Raw genomic sequence first — 19,113 nt, 5'->3', positions numbered from 1 at the left:
TGAATTTTTTTTATTTTCCAGTGCATATCAATCTTATGTTCACAGCCCTGGCCAGGTGGCTTAATTGGTTGGAGCATCGTCCTGCACATCAAAGGGTTGTAGCTTTGATTCCTGGTCCAGGCACGTTCCTAGGTTGTGGGTTCGATACCCAGTTGTGGTGCGAATGGAAGACAGCGGATTGATTTTCTCACATCGATGTCTATCTGTCTTCCCCCCGCCCCCAAATCAATAAACATATGCTTGGGTGAGGATTAAAAAAAACCCCTTAGGCTTACACTATACTGTGGTCAATTAAGTGGGCAATAGCATTATGTCTAAAAAATGTACATTCCTTAATTAATGAAAACTTTTGCTAGAAAGTGATCACCGTCATCTGAGCCTTCAGCAAGCTGTATTCTGTGATGGTGCAGGATCTTGCCATGACGTTGATGGCTGCTGACTAATCAGGGTGGTTGTTACTGAAGTTTGGAGTGGCTGTGGAATTTCTTAAAATAAGGCAACAATGAAGTTTTCCACATTGATTGACTTTATTTATTTATCTGTTTATTTATAGAGAGAGGGGAAGGGAGGGAGAAAGAGAGGGAAAGAAACATTGGCCCATACCCCAGGCATGCACCCTGACTGGGAATTGAACCCACAACCTTTTGCTTTGCAGGTCTGTGCTCAGTCCACTGAGTCACACCAGCTAGGGCTGATTGACTCTTTCTTTCACACACAATTTTTCTATAGCATGTAATGCTGTCTTACAGTATTTTATCCACAGTGGAACTTTCTTCATTATAGGAGTCAGTCCTCTCAAACCCTGCTGCTGCCTTATCAGCTAAGTTTATGTAGTATTGTAAATCCTTTGTTGTCATTTCAACAGTCTTCACAGTATCTTCACCAGGAAATTCCATCTCAAGAAACCACTTTCTTTGCTTTTCCATAAGAAGCAACAAGTCATCTGTTAATGTTTGGTCATGAGATTGCATCAATTCAGTTACACCTTCAGGCTCCACATGTAATTCTAGTTCTCTTAGTATTTTTACCATATCTGTAGTTAATTCCTCCACAGAAGTCTCCCAAACTCCTATTAACGTTGTTATTTTGACCTCTTCGCATGAATAACGTATGTTCTTCTTTTTTTTTTTTAATATGGAATGCTTCACACATTTGCATGTTGTCCTCACGCAAGGGCTGTGCTCATCTTCTCTGTATTGTTCCAATTTTAGTACACGTGCTGCTGAAGTGAGCATGAATCCTGAATGTTCTCAATGGTATCTGGAGTGGTGAATCCTTTCTAGAAGGTTTTCAATTTACTTTGCCCAGATACATCAGAAGAATCACTATATAGCAGCTATATGAAAAATGTTGAATAGTAAACTTGAAAATTGAAAGTACTCCTTAATCCATGGCCTACAGAATAGATGTTGTGTTAGCAGGCATATAAACAACATTAATCTCATTGTACATCCTCATCAGATCTCTCGGGTGACCAGGTCCACTGTCAACGAGCAGTAGTATTTTGAAAGGAATCTTTTTTTTCTGAGCAGTAGGTCTCAATAGTGGACTTAAAATATTCAGTGTAAACCATGTTGTAAACAGATGTGCTGGCATCTAGGCACTGTTCCATTTACAAAGTACAGGCAGAATAGATTTGGCATAGTTCTTAAGGGCCCTGGGATTTTCAGAATGGTAAGCAAGCATTGGCTTCAGTTTAAAGTCACAACTGCATAAGGCCTAAGAAGAGGGTCAGCTTGTCCTTTGAAGCCAGGCATTGACTTCTCTTGAGCTGTGAAGGTCGTACATAGATGGCATTTCCTTCCAATATGAGGTTGTTTCATCTACGTTGAAATCTTCATTAATTTTCTCTAGGATAACTTGCTGCAGCTTCTACGCAAGCACTCGGTACTTCACCTTGAACGTGGCTTTATGGAGACTGCTTTCCTTAAACCTCATGAGCCAACCTCATCCAGCTTCAAACTTTTCTTCTGCAGCTTGCTCACTCTCTCAGCCTTCATAGACGTGAGGAGAGGTGTAGGGCCTGCCCCTGGATTAGGCTTTGGTGTAAGGGAGTGGTGTGGCTGGGTTGATCTTCTGTTTAGTCCACTATAGCTTTCTCCATATCTGCAGTAAGGCTGTTTCCCTTTCTTATTCCTGTGTTTACAGGAGTAGCACTTTTTATTTCCTTCATGGATATTTCCTTTGCATTCACAGCTTAGCCAACTGTTCGGTGCAAGAGGCCTCCCTAGTTTTGGCATATCTTGGCTTTCAACATGCTTTCCTCACTAAGCGCAATCATTTCTAACTTCTAAAGTGAGAGAAGGCTGTCTCTTTCCTATCACTGGAACACTTAGAGGCCACTGTAGGGTTATTAATTGGCCTAATTTCAATATTGTTGTGTCTCAGGGAATAGGGAGGGTTGCGGGGAACAGCTGGTCGGTCAAATGGTCAGAATACACACAACATTTATCCATTAAATTCACCATCTTACATGGGTGTGGTTCCTTGTGCCCCAAAACCGTTACAATAGTAACATCAAAGATCCCTGATCATAGATCACCGTAACAAATATAACAATAAGTTTGAAATAGTGCAAGAATTACCAAAATGTGACAGAAACACAAAGTGAGCAAATGCTGTTGGAAAAATGGTGATGATAGACTTGCTCAGTGCAGGGTTGCTACAAACCTTCAATTTATTAAAAAGAAAAACACAGTATCTGTGAAATGCTTTAAAGTGAAGCACAATAAAATGAAGAATATGCTTGTATTTTGTTCAGATGAGGACTGATTTACTGAAACTAAATCGCCAGTTTATATATTAGGTTTTTCTTTTTTTTTTAAGATTTTATTTATTTACTTTTAGAGAGAAGGGAAGGGAGGGAGAAAGAGAGGTGGAGAAACATCAGTGTGTGAGAGATGTTGGTTGCCTCTCACAAGGCAAGGGACCTGGCCTGCATCCCAGGCATGGGCCCTGACTGGGAACTGAACTGGCAACCTTTTGAGTTCACAGGCTGGCGCTCAGTCCACTGAGCCACACCAGCCAGGGCTAATAGTAGGTTTACGCTTAATGTAAATCACTGAATGTTTATTGTTTCAAATGTTTATTTTTTATTAGTTTTATGGAGTATACTTTCCATCCATCAAAACGTGACATTTTTAAGTGTACTGTTCATATGCATTTTGACAAATGATAAATAGTTGTGTAACAACCACTGCAAATGAAGGTATGGAATATTTTCATTTTCCCCAAAAGTTCTCTTGGTCTGTTTGAAGTCAGTCTTCTCTCCTCTCCTGGCCCTCTTCTCGTGTTTTTTCCATTTTGTCACTTTAATTTTGGTTTCTTAAGGAATTTTGTACAAATGGAATCGTACAATGTGTAGTCTTTACGTCTGGCTTCCTTCTCTGCCATATTGCTGTTTGTTTCCTTTATCCTTTCAGTGCTCCTTTTCTCCTCCTTTCTGCTTTATTTGACTTTTTTTGTGTGTTTCATACCATCTCTACTAATGTTTTATTAGCATTTCCTGTTTGTTTACTATTTACTTATTAAGGACACTTTATTCAGTGCAAAATAGCTCAGTTGTGCTACACCTGAGCTGTGAAAACAGCATGACTGTGGAACAGCTCAATAATGATACAGCACGGCTGTGGCTGAGAGGAGGCCATGGGGCAAGGCGGCTCTGGGGCCAGGCTCTCTCCAGCTAGACAGATCTGATGTACTCCTCACTGGTCCGCTCTGTGCCTGTCTGCTTTGCTCTGCTGCGCCCTGTGCAGGTCTGCTCTGCTCTAGCCGGCACTGGTCTGCTTGTTCTGCTCTGGTAAACCTCTTTGGTGTTTCAGCTTCAGCCAGGGAAACACAGTCTTTGGTGGAAAGGTACAGAGTGCTCTGTCTTGTTTATTTTTAGTGGTTCCTGTAGGCCAGGAATTGTCAGTGTGTGGTTTGCAGACCCATAGTTTTATCCAGACCTTTCATGGGGTCTTTGAGGTCACAGCCATCTTGGTAATGATAGAGAAATATTATTTGCCTTTTTTACAGTGTGGACATTTGCACTGATGGTACAGAAGCAATGGTGGGTATACTTTTGGCACCTTAGCACACACAGATCAAGGGCATGGTACTAGACTACTAGGAGTCCCTGTATTCTTCACTGCCTTGAACACACATTTTAAAATATTCTGAGTTTTAAAATTAGTAGTGTGCAGAAAGCAGTCCTGCTGTGTGCTCTGAAGTCTATCCTGGCCAGTGCGGGAACGTGAACTACTCCCAGCCCTGTGAGAGCACTGTTTTTTTGTTTGTTTGTTTCGACATACCACTTTTTCCTGTTTTCCCCCTAGCATGGTGGAGTTTTTACCAAATGAGGGCACATATCATTAGTTAATCAAAGAATTGATTGGCCCTTGCCATAAATCTTTGAGCTTTCTGTGTATTCACTCTGTGATATTCAGCCCAGCATAGTCTAGTTTTTCCTCTGCTCCCAAACTGTGATCGCTGTCTCCTCAACTCAGATGTCTGGATGCCATTTGGGTACCCTCTCTTTGTTTTGCAGCCTGGAAACTGCTTCCAGGCTTTTTACCTGGAGCAATCAAAAGGCTGGACTCCATCGTTTGTCTTGTCTTGGGATCACAGCCCTTTGCTGCCTGATTTCCAGTGTCTGAAAGCCCTTGTTTCCTTTATTTTTAAGCCATTGTTAATAGTAGTTTATAGTGGAAGGGCAGTTCCTGTAGCACTTAAGCCTTCATGGATTGAACCCTCCTTTAATATTTGAATAGTGACTGCATTATGCCAAATAGAAACAGTTACTATTCAGATATTTGCCAAGTTAGATTTAAATGTTTTGTGCTGTGAAAGAAAAGGTATATAGACTTAGGGTTTTGAGGGAGAAGGGTAGAGGATTAGAATTCTTTTCTACTGTTTTCCCTTTGGTTCCATGTTGTGTTCATAGGAATTTTATGATATGTTCACTTCTCCCCTCTCCCATTGACCTACTTCTAATTAAAATCTCTTTATTGTTTTAGATTGGGGCTTCACTTCTTGCCTTCTTAGGTCATTTTTTGAGAGTAATCAAAAATTTTTAGTGATGTTAAGATTAATCTAAGATTATTTAGTGATATTAAGTTGATGTACTGACAGTTAATGACATTCAGCTCTTGTAAGTTCCTCATTGATTTCTATAGTAAAATGGAAGTGTCATCAGTGAGCTATAACGGAATTAACTTAGGATGGAAGTATTTTTTTGTTGATATAGCAAATGACATTTTCAGTTTCTGGATCTATTATATGAAAGCGAATTAAATCTTTGTATTCCTTTTGCTTAATTTGCTACTAATTTCAGTTAGGGTTTTGCTTAAAAGTTGGTGAGGGGCTGGTTTGTGTTATATATTATGCTCAAATAAGGTGCATTTTATGGTGGGAGGGCTATGTAAGGAATTTTTTGCACGAAAATGTTAACGTTTTGATGAATTTCCAGATCCACATCTGTGACGTGAGAGACCTGGTCCTTCTTGTTGATGCATGTAAAGAATTAAGGATCAGCAAATCTATTAGTGTGTAATCAGTTTATTAGTGACCTGTTGCTATGGAAGAGAATGGGACTGGGTAGAGTAGGGGGTAAAAGGCAAAATTTCAGGGCAAAGTAGGACAGCAAAAGTAAGAGTGGCTAAAGACCAGGGTCGCAAGACCCCAGGTGGCCTGAGTCTGGGTGGCCAGAGGCCCAGTGGCCCAGGAACCAAGAGTGTCAAGAGAGCCCCAAGCGCGCACGCGCACGAGAGAGAGAGAGAGAGAGAGAGAGAGAGAGAGAGAGAGAGAGAGAGAGAGAGAGTTCTTTGTTCTGAGGACTTACATAGTTGGTGGAATAGGAGAAAAAAAGTTAAATATTGATTAACCGGTAAATGTGGTGCCAGCTTTCCTGGGGGAATGTGACCACCCAAACATAGGTATGTGTGGGGGTCTGTTAGCCTGAGTCCTTATCTTGCTCCAGGCTCCATTTGTTCATCTTGCTGTAAAACAAATACGTGATAGGAGGCAGTTAATTAAAACTGAGGCACTTTCCAAAGTTATTTATGGGCTCTTTCTGTAAGCATCAGGGAATCCCTTGTAAAACAGATAGTGACCAGGGGTAGACGGTTAACCAAAGTTGTTATATAGGCTCCTTCTTTGGGCACCATGGACCCTCTCCCACATTCGAGGCCTTGGGATGAAAGCACAGTTTCAAAGCTTTCTCTCCCAGATAGTGGAAATGCTACATAGAATTTCAAGGACTTCCCTTCTTTCTTGCTAATATAGTGTTTCTTGTGATGTTGGAACACCTGGCGATATTATCGGACCAGGCTCAGGACTACTGAGTTAGTATGTGAGACTTGTCTGTACTTCCTCCCTGCCTCGGTTTACTGTCTAATCTACCTAAGTGGTAAAAGGCGATTCCTGGCAGCCAGGATGCCAGACGCTGGCCAGTAGCAGTATTGCAATCTCAGAGTTCTTGCTATGCTGTCTCCTGCCTCACAACTATTGAACACTTTTTATTCATTAACACTTATTCTGAACCTATCAAATATCTCTGAAAATGTATTATTTGAAAAGAAGAAAAGACATTTAAAAAGAATCTGATTTTGTACTTGAAGTAAGAATTATGGGTACTGGCTATGCTAAAAGTGTATCTTGGAGGGTGGAGGAGAAACTTAAGCTTAGTGGGAGAGGCATGTATAGCTACCCTCCCTCACAGGCACCTGCTCTCTCAGATGCTTGGAGTGGGAGGAGAGCCAGGGTTATATAGTTTGATGAAAGCCAAAGAGGTATACTCCCTTTTAAAAAATTTTAAAAACAGTAGAGAAGAAATGCCACTGCTTTTTTTCCCTCATAAATCACACATTGTTGCTGTGTTCTAGTGAGAGGGACCTTTGGCGATAAAATTTTAATTTTAATGAGGCATATTTTGTATAAATGAGGGGTGGGATTTGTGTGCACTAGCAAAATAAAATTTTCACTGAAATGTGTTTCCATGTGCTTACTTGCTGGGATTTCAAAGGCTCTCCTGAGGTTTCTGTGGCATTTATTATTCTCTAAAGAAAAGGTCTTTTGTCTGACTTAGTTATGACTGTATAGGATATCTTTATTTTATTCTTAAATTTATTTATTTATTTTTATTCAGTTACAGTTGTCTGCATTTTCTCCCCTTCCCTCCACCCCACCCCAGCCAGTCCCACCTCCCTACCCCACCTCTACCCTCCCCCTTGATTTTGTCCTTGTGTCCTTTATGGTAGCTCCTATAGACCCCTCTCCGCACTATCCCCTCCCCACTCCCCTGTGGCTATTGTTACAATGTTCTTAATTTCAGTGTCTCTGGTTATATTTTATTTGCTTCTTTCTTTTGTTGATTATGTTCCAGTTAAAGGTGAGATCATATGGTATTTGTCCCTCACTGCCTGGCTTATTTCACTTGGCATAATGCTCTCCAGTTCCATCCATGCCATTGCAAAGGTTATAAGCTCCTTCTTTCTCTATGCTGCGTAGAATTCCATTGTGTAAATATACCATTATTTTTTGATCCACTCATTTGCTGATAGGCACTTAGGTTGCTTCCCGTACTTGGCTATTGTAAATTGTGCTGCTGTGAACATTAGGGTGCATAGGTTCTTTTGGATGGGTGTTTGAGGGTTCTTAGGGTATAATCCCAGCAGCTGAATTGCTGGGTCAAAGGGCAGTTCCATTTTTAGTTTTCTGAGGAAATTCCATACTGTTTTCCACAGTGGCCACACCAGTCTGCATTCCCACCAACAGTGCACTAGGGTTCCCTTTTCTCCGCATCCTCTCCAACATTTGTTTGTGGATTTGTTTATGTTGGCCACTCTAACCAGTATGAGATCTTTATTTTTTTTTTAAACAGGAACTCTGACAATTGCTAATGTAATTTTAATTGTAGTCTACTGGAAGTTTTTTTTTTTCCTGTTTATATATGGATTATGATTTTACCTTCATTCATTGAATTTGCAGGTGATGGAGAGGTAATTGAACAAATTATAAGCCTACAAACTAATGATAGCGGTGAAGGAAGCCCAGAATCCAGTGTTCTTGATGGAATGATAAGACAGTTGCAGCAGCAGCAAGATCAGAGAATGGGAGCTGGTCAGGATACCAGTCCAAATGGACTTCCAAATGGGGAAGAAACACCACGAAGAGGTAATAAATATGTGAGATATGTTTTGCCATAATATGGCTGGATTGAAATTGAAGAGTAAATGAAGTCATTGTCAGTTACATGTTATGTGAAGAGAAAAACTCAGCAGTGTTTTTTCATAATTTAAGTATTAGTTTGGATAGCTTTTATTAGATGTAGAGTTGATATGCCAACAAATGGACATTGGATTTTCAAGTACTATGAAAGGTTTTATGAAGGAAAACTACACTTCTAGGTTTTCCTTGCTTTAAACATTTATAATTTTTTAAAAAGCTGAATTTAATTGGGCCCTGGCCAGTGTGGCTCAGTTGGTTGGAGCGTCATCTCATAACGGCAAGGTTTTGGGTTTGATCCCGGTCAGGTCACATACCTAGGTTGTAGGTTCAATCCCTGGTCCGGGTGCAGGCATGAGCAACCCCTGGATGTGAACAATTCTCAGTCCAGGGCCAATCCTCGCCACAGAGCCAATCCCCATTCAGGTCTGGCCAGCAACCAATCAATGCTTCTCTCATCAATGTTTCTCTCCCTTCCTCTCTCTTTGAAAGCAATAAAAAAAATGTCCTTGGGTGAGGAATTAAGGAAAAAACTGACTTGGGTAGAGCACTAGTTGTGTTTTGTGAATCAGAAGGCTTGAAGTGAATTTTCAGGGCCAGGTACTTGATATTAGAATATAGTAGTAGTTACATTAGTAGTGGAAATAATCTGGAGGAGGCTGGTAATTGTTATGTAAATGAAAAATCACTCTTGGAAAGAGAAATGTGGAAGATTAGAGAAGCTTTGAGAAATGTCTCCAGTGCCATAAAATCCCACAGTGCCACAAAGATAATACTGGTCATACCATACCTGCATGGCCACTTAGCCTTGAATTTCAATACCTTCTTTTTTGGCCAGTCTTTCTACTTGTCTGTTGGTGAATTTGTTCTTTCTTTTATGTAGACTCTCTTAATTTTAATTTTGTAATGGCAAAATAATTCATTTCAAAGAAATCTACTTTGAACAAATTAATTTATAGGTAGTAAAGGTATGCTTTTGTTTGTAGAAGGAAACTTTAAAATACATTTGCCAAGTTTGCTCTATTCCCTGTCTCTATCATTCAGTGCTGCCCTCTGGACAGTTTCTTCAGGTCTGTCTCTGCCCTGTTGCTCGTGATCTCTCTTATATCTGATTTGCCACGGAAGTGGTCTTTAGATTTTTATTTGCAGTGGCTATTAAGTCTAGAAGTTCTGTTGATTCTCTTTAAAACCTCACTTTAAATTCAGTGACTTTTGCTTTAAAAATTTTACTTTTTTAATGATTTTAATTGTTTTGGATCCTAGCTGCTCACAATTGGGTCTGTCAGTCCTTTGTTTATGACCTACTCTTACCATTTGTTTACACAAGGTTCTCTTTTATTTGTTTTAAATCATGTTGATAACCTACATCTACTTATGTGGTCCTCCTCTGTTTCCCTCTCCCAAGATAGCAATTACTTCAAATCTTGTTTTGGTCCTTCCTTTGCCTTTTTAAAATACATTAAAGATACATTCATATATATATTACTAGAAAGTATTTGTTTTCAAACTTTATAAAAAGATTATTAGATTGTATATGCTCATTTGAGACTACTTTTTTCACACTATATTATATCTTAAAATTGTTCCGCTGTCACATCAGGTTCAGTTTGACAATTTGTATTACTCCCTTGTATGACTACATCTGATTTTATTCATTCTCTCAGGCTTTTGAGTAGTTTTGACATTTTGCTAATCATGAAGAGAAATAATATTAATAGTCCTGTATGGGTCTTATTTACATTTGAAAGATTTCCTTTTAAACATTAATCTTGGAGTGAAATTGTTGGGTATAGATATATTATGCCAAACTGTTGTCCGCAGTGGTTGTACGATATATGAAGTGTGCCGTTGATTCATTTCTCCGATATTTGGTGGGTTTCTTGATTTTAGCGATTCAAATGGGTGTCAAATGGTAATGCAATCATAATTTGAAATTTATAAAAATATATATATTTATTGATTATGCTATCACAGTTGTCCCATTTCCCCCCCTTCACTCCACTCCATCCTGCACACCCCCTCCCTCCCACATTCCCCCCCTATAGTTCATGTCTATGGGTCATACTTATACGTTATTTGGCTTCTACATTTCCTATACTATTCTCACCCTCCCCCTGTCTATTTTCTACCTACCAATTATGCTACTTATTCTCTGTACCTTTTCCCCCTCTTTCCCCCTCCCATTCCCCTGTGGATAACCCTCCATGTGATCTCCATTACTGTGGTTCTGTTCCTGTTCTAGTTGTTTGCTTAGTTTGCTTTTGTTTTTGTTTTAGGTGTGGTTGTTAGTAACTGTGAGTTTGCTGTCATTTTTACTGTTCATATTTTTGATCTTCTTTTTCTTAGATAAATCCCTTTAACATTTCATATAATAAGGGCTTGGTGATGATGAACTCCTTTAACTTGACCTTATCTGAGAAGCACTTTATCTGCCCTTCCATTCTAATTGATAGCTTTGCTGGATACAGTAATCTTGGATGTAGGTCCTTGCCTTTCATGACTTGGAATACTTCTTTCCAGCCCCGTCTTGCCTGTGAGGTCCCTTTTGAGAAATCAGCTGACAATTTTATGGGAACTCCTTTGTAGGTAACTGTGTCCTTTTCTCTTGCTGCTTCTAAGATTCTCTCCTTCTGTTTCGTCTTGGGTAATGTAATTATGATGTGCCTTGGTGTGTTCCTTCCTCCTTGGGTCCAGCTTCTTTGGGACTCTCTGAGCTTCCTGGACTTCCTGGAAGTCTATTTCCTTTGCCAGACTGGGGAAGTTCTCCTTCATTATTTGTTCAAATAAGTTTTCAATATTTTGTTCTTCCTCTTCTCCTTCTGGCACCCCTATAATTCGGATGTTGGAACGTTTCAAGATGTCCTGGAGGTTCCTAAGCCTCTCCTCATTTTTTAAAATTCTTGTTTCTTCATTCTGTTCTGGTTGAATGTTTCGTTCTTCCTTCTGGTCCACACCATTGATTTGAGTCCCAGTTTCCTTCCCATCACTATTGGTTCCCTGTACATTTTCCTTTGTTTCTCTTAGCATAGCCTTCATTTTTTCATCTAATTTGTGACCAAATTCAACCAATTCTGTGAGCATCCTGATTACCAGTGTTTGGAACTGTGCATCTGATAGGTTTGCTATCTCTTCGTTGCTTAGTTGTATTATTCCTGGAGCTTTGATCTGTTCTTTCATTTGGGCCATTTTTTTTTTTTTTTTTTGTCTTGGCGCACCTGTTATGTAAAGGGGAAGAGCCTTAGGTGTTCACTGGGGCGGGGTAACACTGGTTGCTGCCCTGTGACACTGTACGTGGGGGAGGGGCCGAGAGGAAGCAGTGGCGCCTGCTCCACTCTCTGCTGGATTTCAGTCACTCGCTCCTCTACCCACAATCAAACTGGGTCCCTCTAGTGTTGACTCCCGAGTGGGTGGGCTTGTGCACGCTCTAGGCCCCTGTGGGTCCCTCCAACAACCTCTCCTGTGTGGCTGGGAGTTTCTCCTGCTGCCGCCTCAACCACCACAGGTGTTTTCAGTCAGAGGTTTGAGGCTTTATTTCCCTGAGCTGGAGCCCTGGGTAGCATGATCTGTTTCGCTACCCCGCAGTTCCTCACGGTTTATCTGTGCGCAAATATGGGGCCTCGGGGTCTGCTAGCTGTCGCATTGCTTGCCCTGCTCCACAATCCGCCACCTCGCCGGGTCCGCCAGCCGCTGCCTTGCTGCGAGTCCTCTCCACCCTGGCTGCCCGTCTCCGCCCCTCCTACCGGTCTGGATGAGTGTTTCTTCTTTATCTCCTTGGTTGTCAGACTTCCATGCAGTTTGATTTTCTGTCAGTTCTGTTTGTTTTTTGTTTTTAAATTGTTGTTGTCCTTTTGGTTGTGTGAGGAGGCACAGTGTGTCTACCTATGCCTCCATCTTGGCCGGAAGCCCATAATTTGAAATTTGAAAAAAAAATCACTAATGAAGTTCAGTATTTTTTGGGCCATATTTTCTTTTTTCCTCATAAATTATTTTATAGCATATATTTCTTATTATCTGAAGTTCTTTGGATAGCCTAATCCTATACTGTCATGTATCTGTATTATTATGTATTTTGGTTTTTGAGTTCGTCCCTAGGAGGAAATTATTAGTGGGAATGATGAGGGCTTTTCATTCCAGAGTGGTTTTACAAATGATTTTGTAAGTTACCCAGGTTTATCACCAGCCACTAGGCCCTTTTTTTCAGTAAAATATTTGTTTAATCTATGATCTTATCCATTTCAGAAGTCTCATAAAACATTGAATTAAATATCTGACAGATTGCCTTTACTGATAAGAACAAAATGATGTAAAAATCAAGCTAACCCAAAGACAGCTAGTGACTGCACACAGGGTAATCTTGGCGGAAGATGGCATTGAAATATGTAGGTCCCGCTAGGACCAATTTGTGCTTTAACTTACATCTTTGTAGTTTTTGGATCATTGGGTTTTTGGGGGGATTGGCTTTGGGGGGATCTATTTCTCATTTACAGATGTGTACCTGGCATAGGACTGAGGCCTTATTTCTGGTGGTTCTGAATGATGGTTGTTCTATAGTTTAGTTATAATTTTCATGTGCTTATGTGTGGACGCGAGCCATGTTTACCTATGCCTCCATCTTGATGAGAAGTTCTAGAATCCATTAAAAAAGTTTGTCTTAAACATCAATACATCTTAATAGAAACGTTTAATGCCATTTTTAGTAATTTAGCCAATTTGATGCATAGTGGTTCATTTGATTGGTAAACAGAATGCTGTTCATAGAAGAATGCAGACATTATTTTACTCACGTGGATTTTACCCTAGGCAAGGAGAGCTGGCATAGCTTGAATAGAACTTTATAGCCTCCAGATGGAAAGGATATAGCCCCCTAGATTGTCTGTTGCATTTGTAGTAGGAGCCCCTTTCCCTGTGTTTTAAGAAAACAAACACTTGTCTAGGACTCCCTCCTCTCTCAAGACAGGTTTCCATCTTCTATGACTTGCACCTCTGGGGAGGTTGCCTTGCCTCCAGCGCTCACCTGGTCAGATCTGCAGAGGCTCAGAGCTCACTGTTGTCTGCATTGCCCTGTCAACCCCCTCGCCCAGCTTCAATTCGAGTGCTGCCAGCATTTCCCCACTTGGCAGTTTTGTGAATTTTTAATACTCCGTCTGGCTGCTGCCTGCCCAAGTGGCTTGGATTATCTCCTGAGGTTGCAGTTACTGTTGTTAGACCTCTTGTTATAAAGCCACCACAGGTTGAGGAGTCTATCTTCAATGCTAATTTTTCCAAAAAGATGTGTTTTTCATGTGCATTTTTGAAGAAGACAAGGTTTTTAGGAATGCAAATATAATGTTGTAATAGAAAATGCCTGTATATTAAAAAATTTCAGAAAGTCTGGTAAAAATGGAAATTGAGGTTAATAGTTAATGTTTGTTCTCTAATCTACATTTTGATCTCAGTTACATGAAGATGCTTTTTTCAGACTTTTCTGTAGATTTTTATTTTTGGTTTGTGTTTTAGAAGGAACGTGTATGTTTATTACATGTTAAATGCATATAGATTGAACTATGTTTTAGAATCATTTTTTGATAATTTTTCCCTAGGTTTTAGAAGACTAAGCTTAGATATCCAGTCCCCTCCAAATATTGGCCTGCGTCGTAGCGGACAAGTTGAAGGTGTTCGTCAGATGCACCAGAATGCTCCCCGTAGTCAGATCGCTACCGAGCGTGACCTGCAGGCCTGGAAACGAAGAGTGGTTGTACCAGAGGTACCACTGGGCATATTTAGGTTTGTTTTAGGATATCTATTTACATTGTTTTTAATCTATGAAAATACATCTATATGATTATTTACATGTCTTAATCCATTAGTGGTACAAATAATCATATAAATATATTTTAGTAATAGGTTGGAATCTTTTAATTGTGGCAAGAAAATGTCAAACTTGTTCTCTAACTCTTTACTGTGGTAAATTTTGTTATAACCAACATCGTTTCATCTACATTATTTTGTCCAAAATATGTGAGTATATATTTTAAATGATAAGGGATTGTCCTAAAATGTAACTATAATGCCCTTACTATATTTTAAAAACAACAATTTTTAATAGAACCATATCTTAGTGTTTCAGTTTCAAATGGGCTCATGTCATAAATGTTTTAAGTTCTTTTGTAAAGCTTACTTCATTTGTACAATAGTAATAATTTTGTCAGAAGGCTCTTAAAATCTCTATATTTTTAGTGATTCTAGCAGGCTTTGGTGCTCACTGCTTAGACTCATTATTTCATTAGGGATTATAAAAATATTGATATTTCAATTCTATGAAGTCTTCATTTATTACTTTGGATATTTCTAAAAAAGAAATTTTCCCAAGTCTGATGTTTGATAATTCAGTGGTATAGTTTGTATATGAAAGACAGGATAGATGCTTGATTACTTGGTGTATTTGCCTTCAAAATAAAGATTTAATTCCGTTACCTTTCAGTAATGACCCACCCAGCTTGTGCGTGTTTGTGTTTTTCACTGTATAAATCATACTGCTGTGATTTAGCTTATTCTAATATTCCTTATTGATATTTAAATTTTCCTTTATCTGACCTGGGTCTCTTCAAATTGGCGTCTGAGTCCTTTTGAAATGATTGTAATAGCCTTCCATTGTGTCCTTGCTGTTAGGCATGGCAAGATGTCGTAGGTTTGTCTTGTGAATTTCTTGACCTAGACCTGGAATTAGTCTTTTCTCTTAAGCAGCCCCATTTTCTTTTAGTGGGAAATTAATGTTTCATAATTATAGCCCAGACAGTAGGGTCTTTCTGGTACTGAGTTGTTGAAATGGAGGCAGCAAGTACTGTTTTTCACTAATATCTAAAATCTTTCAGTATTTTGTCATATTTGTGTCATAATTAATATTTTGAAGATAATTTGAAACAAGTGTTTCCATCATGTATTTATTAGCAAGAGTTTCAATGATTGATAAAATAATATTGCATAATACTTATAAATTGTACAGTGAATTTGAGAGTATTTGAAGTACATAATAAAATAGTGAAAAGCAAAATCTGAAATTGGGATGAGAAATGTAGCAAATCGTCATCGTTTATGTAGAATGCTGTAATTGAGCCTTACAATTGTGTCTGACCTATATGGTCGTTAGAACGGGAAGTGTCATTTTGGGATACTTTTTGTTGTCAAAACCATGGGAAGTAAACAGGTATCAGGAGTGAAAGACCTGAAGAGTTAGTCCCTAAAACATTGAACAAGCATTTGTTCTCTTAACATAAAGGAAGACTGGAAGTAGTTTAAGTCTGGAATCATGGTTCTAGTTTATTAGGGACTCATGTTCCTTTGTTTCTGATCTCCATCTCAGATTGTGGCTTTTAATCCTAAGGTCAACTCAAAGTCCAAGATAGCATTTGTGATGGACTTGAGATTTAGACCAGAAGAAGGAAGAGGAGAGACAGAAGGCAAATTCCTTTATTTAAGCAGCCTTAATGACCCCACATGACATTTCACCTATAACTCATTGACCAGAATGTCATTGTATGGCCATGCTAAGCTACAGAAGAGGCTAGGTAATAGCTTCCATTTAGGGCAGCAAAGAGCCTAGATGAAAATTGAAATTGTTTCTAAGGAAGAAAGGGAGAATGGATTTTGAGAGTCAGCTGTCAGCCACAAAATAATTTTTTCAAAGAAGAGCATTGCTCCTTCTACTGCTGTATTCTAGCGCATACATTGAGAGTTTATGAAGGAGATGCTGAGTGATAGAATAGTGGTCAGTGCCCTTGACAACAGCCCTTACAGTGGAGAGCAATGTCAAATTTCACTTAATGTTAGAGTGTCATTTCATAAGGATCAAGAAAAACTAAAATTTTGTTTTCTGCCTATAAAAGCAGTTTGTATCCATACTGAAAAATTTAGGTAATAGATAAAAGTGAGAAGATAGATAACGCTTTTGTGCAGAAAGATGAGCACACTGTGTTACTTCCTAGTAGAGAAATTCTGTTTGGGGCTATCGTTCAGGCATATAGTTTGTCTTTATTCAATAATGGTAGAAATTTTGTTCATTCTAAAATCTTCTGTAATAATCACTTTTCATAGCTGAGTGATACTAGCAATTTATTAGGCTTGTAATTGCACTCACAGGTGATACTTCTGAAGCCTAGAGTGTTCCTTTGTTTTATTGTTGATTGAGAGTGAATGATATGTAGTGTTCTGTCAAAACAGGTATGTGGTAGGAGTTTCATTTGCTGCAAGTGAGGAACCTCAAATAATTTCTTAAATACACATAAAAGTGGTGAAATTGACAACTTGTGAAAGGTTGAGTCTAATTTAGAATTTCCCTGTGGATAGAATAATATTTCACTGTAATTTGAGCATGGGCTGCAGATGAAGCTTGAGAAAAAGGTGATTTCCTTAGAAATCAGTTTTTGCCCTTACAGCATTTGTGCTTGTACTCACTGGAGTGTCCAGTTATATCTTAGAGCATGGCCAAGGTGTCAGTTTTGAGTCTTTTTCTGGTGAGGCTTTAAAAAAGTGAACAAAAACAAAGCTGTGTGTTTTCAATAATGTTCAGATTGGCGAATGAGGACACTCATTCATTCTCTTAACTGTGGAGAAGGAAAATACTAATAATCAGTGCTTTCCTCATGGTCGAAGGTCCCTTGCTTTGAAATTGGTCACAGTAACATTTTAATCTCTTTATAATGTTAAAGTCTCTTTTGTATCATATAAGTAAAATATAGGTGATTAGAAGAAGTAGTAACATTGCTATTCTGGTTTCCTACAAGTTATAAAACATTCATTTTGAGTAGTTTGGAGGGGATTCTCCTACCTGTTCGTTAGAGAAAGGCATTGCAATCTTGGAAAATTACAGGCACATTTTGAGTAGCTAATTTGAGAGATCCTGTTAGAGTTGGTCCTACTAAAGCCAATCAAAATACAAATAACCATTTCTTTGTAAAATATGAAAAATAGGCCTTCCTAGCTACTGCTGAGATTTTATTCATATTAAATTTCTAACATAAAATATAACTTAAGTTTTGCTGTAACTTTAGGTATTTCCAATATTAATTTAAAAAGTATATAGGTTTCTGATTTCTAGAATCATAATGATTACTTTTCCTTGTTGATATCCTCTACTTATCCATCAGTTTAGTAACTAATATAACTGGATAACTGACTTTGTAGGAAGTTGGAAGACTTCAGAATAGAGAAAGGTGAAGAGGAAAGAAATCTTTATGTAATCGGGAGAAAAAAGAAGACTCTTCAGCTCTCACAAAAGGTAACCTAAATTCTATTTTTCTTAGGAATGAACAAATTAAAAATAAAACTGGAATTTATAGTTTTCTTTTCAGTGAGAATATTAGTAATTTTCACCTGAAGTAGAATATGTCTTACTTAGCCTTCTGTTTGGGATTTAAAATGGTAGACATAAGGTTTTACAGCTGTTAGGAAAGAGTAATAATTTGAACAATTGAGGAAAGTAGCCTAATACCTAATAGTGGTAACGGATTCTAGAAAATTATTGCCTAATGACCACTCAAGTCAAGAACCAGAACATTACCAGCCCTTTAAAAGCGTTTTGTGTCCATTCCCAGTCGCTACACTCTCCTTTCTCCCATAGGTAACCAGTTGTTTTACTTCTAAACTGTTGGTTAGCTTGGTCTGTTTCTGAAGTTTACCCAACTCATGCATTTGTAAACATTTTTAGATGTTACAAGTGGCTGGTAATCCTTGGAACTCAAGAAAATCTTATTCCTTAGCATTTAATTTTTTATTTAGAATTTCTTGAACATCACATGAACAACATTAACATTGAGTTCATGGAAGATACACAAAATGTTTGTAAGATTAGTGCTACCAAACTGGTGAAAAATAGTTGTGTATTTGCAGGATTTTCTCAGAATTAATCACAAGGATGGGCTTTAGTGTTTGGGATTATTGTCTAATTCTTCATAGCCTTGTTAGGTATATAATGCCCTCAAACTGATTTTTTAAAAAAACATGTATTTTGACAGATTGCTTGTTTTTCTGAGTGGTAATTTTTTTAGGGTTTATGTATTTCATTTTTATTTTTTAATAGTTTATTTTTTATTGTATTTCCCCCTTACCATTTATCTCTCTTATATCCTCTTTTACCTTCACCAAACCCCTTTACCCCTCAAATCAGCACACTGTTGTCCAAGTCCATGAGTTTTTTCTCTTTGATCCAACTGTTTTTATACATTATCAGTTATGAAACTTACGAGTTTTTGCTTTAACAAAAATTAGTACTGACAAATTAATGAAAACATAATTGATTTTGAAATCAGCCAGTGATATATTGAAATGTTAATATATAGGACTAGTTATCAAATAGAAGACACTAATATACTCTCATTGAGTGATTTCACATATGACATATGACTTTGGTGTTTGAGGAATATAGGGTGCCCCTCCCCCATTTAAAATATATTCTATTTTATTTGGCTGAATTTTAAAGTTAATTATTTTGTTTTGATAAAAATATACTTTCCATGGGTGGGAGTGGTGGGGGGAAAATGGAGACAATTGTACTTGAACAATAATAAAAAGAAAAAAATAAGATATTTTCAAAATTCAAGCAGAATTTAAAAGTACTGACAACAAATCATGCAAAAATTTAAAACGAAATAACTAAGGTTAATATTTGAGGATAATTTCAGATATTTCTCAATGCCTGTATATATACAGAATGATATATTTCTCAAGGTTGGTTACTGCATCATAATATGTATTTTCACTTCTAAGATATATATTTCTAAAGTGATGCACTTCTTGGGTTATTATTTCACTCATGGTGAACCAACTAACCGACAGTTTTATTTGGAAAATACTAATCTAATGTGCCTAATTTAGCTATGTCTTCCAAGTATCTTAAAAGTAAAACTACCAAAGTTGATTTAACAGCATATGGCA

General features: G+C 38.1%; 1 protein-coding gene and 1 non-coding gene across 4 annotated transcripts in view; one reads left to right on the top strand and one right to left on the bottom strand.

The window, feature by feature from the left end:
* Positions 1-19,113, top strand: part of BRWD1 (bromodomain and WD repeat domain containing 1) — a 105,404-nt gene that overhangs the window by 36,573 nt on the left and 49,718 nt on the right. For all 3 annotated transcript variants that reach the window (XM_053917203.2, XM_053917192.2, XM_024561677.4), the window contains 3 exons: positions 7,969-8,154; positions 13,785-13,968; positions 17,365-17,458. In XM_053917203.2, the coding sequence (XP_053773178.1) occupies positions 7,969-8,154; positions 13,785-13,968; positions 17,365-17,458 (464 nt within the window). The remainder of the gene's footprint in view (positions 1-7,968; positions 8,155-13,784; positions 13,969-17,364; positions 17,459-19,113) is intronic.
* LOC112309736 (U6 spliceosomal RNA) lies at positions 1,129-1,235 on the bottom strand. Its single transcript, XR_002975297.1, has one exon. It is a non-coding gene; the product is annotated as a U6 spliceosomal RNA (small nuclear RNA).

The sequence above is a fragment of the Desmodus rotundus genome, chromosome 2 (assembly GCF_022682495.2).
Source record: "Desmodus rotundus isolate HL8 chromosome 2, HLdesRot8A.1, whole genome shotgun sequence".
NCBI lineage: Eukaryota > Metazoa > Chordata > Mammalia > Chiroptera > Phyllostomidae > Desmodus > Desmodus rotundus.
Note: the sequence above shows the minus strand (reverse complement) of the source record. Positions and strands in the feature narration are given on the sequence as shown.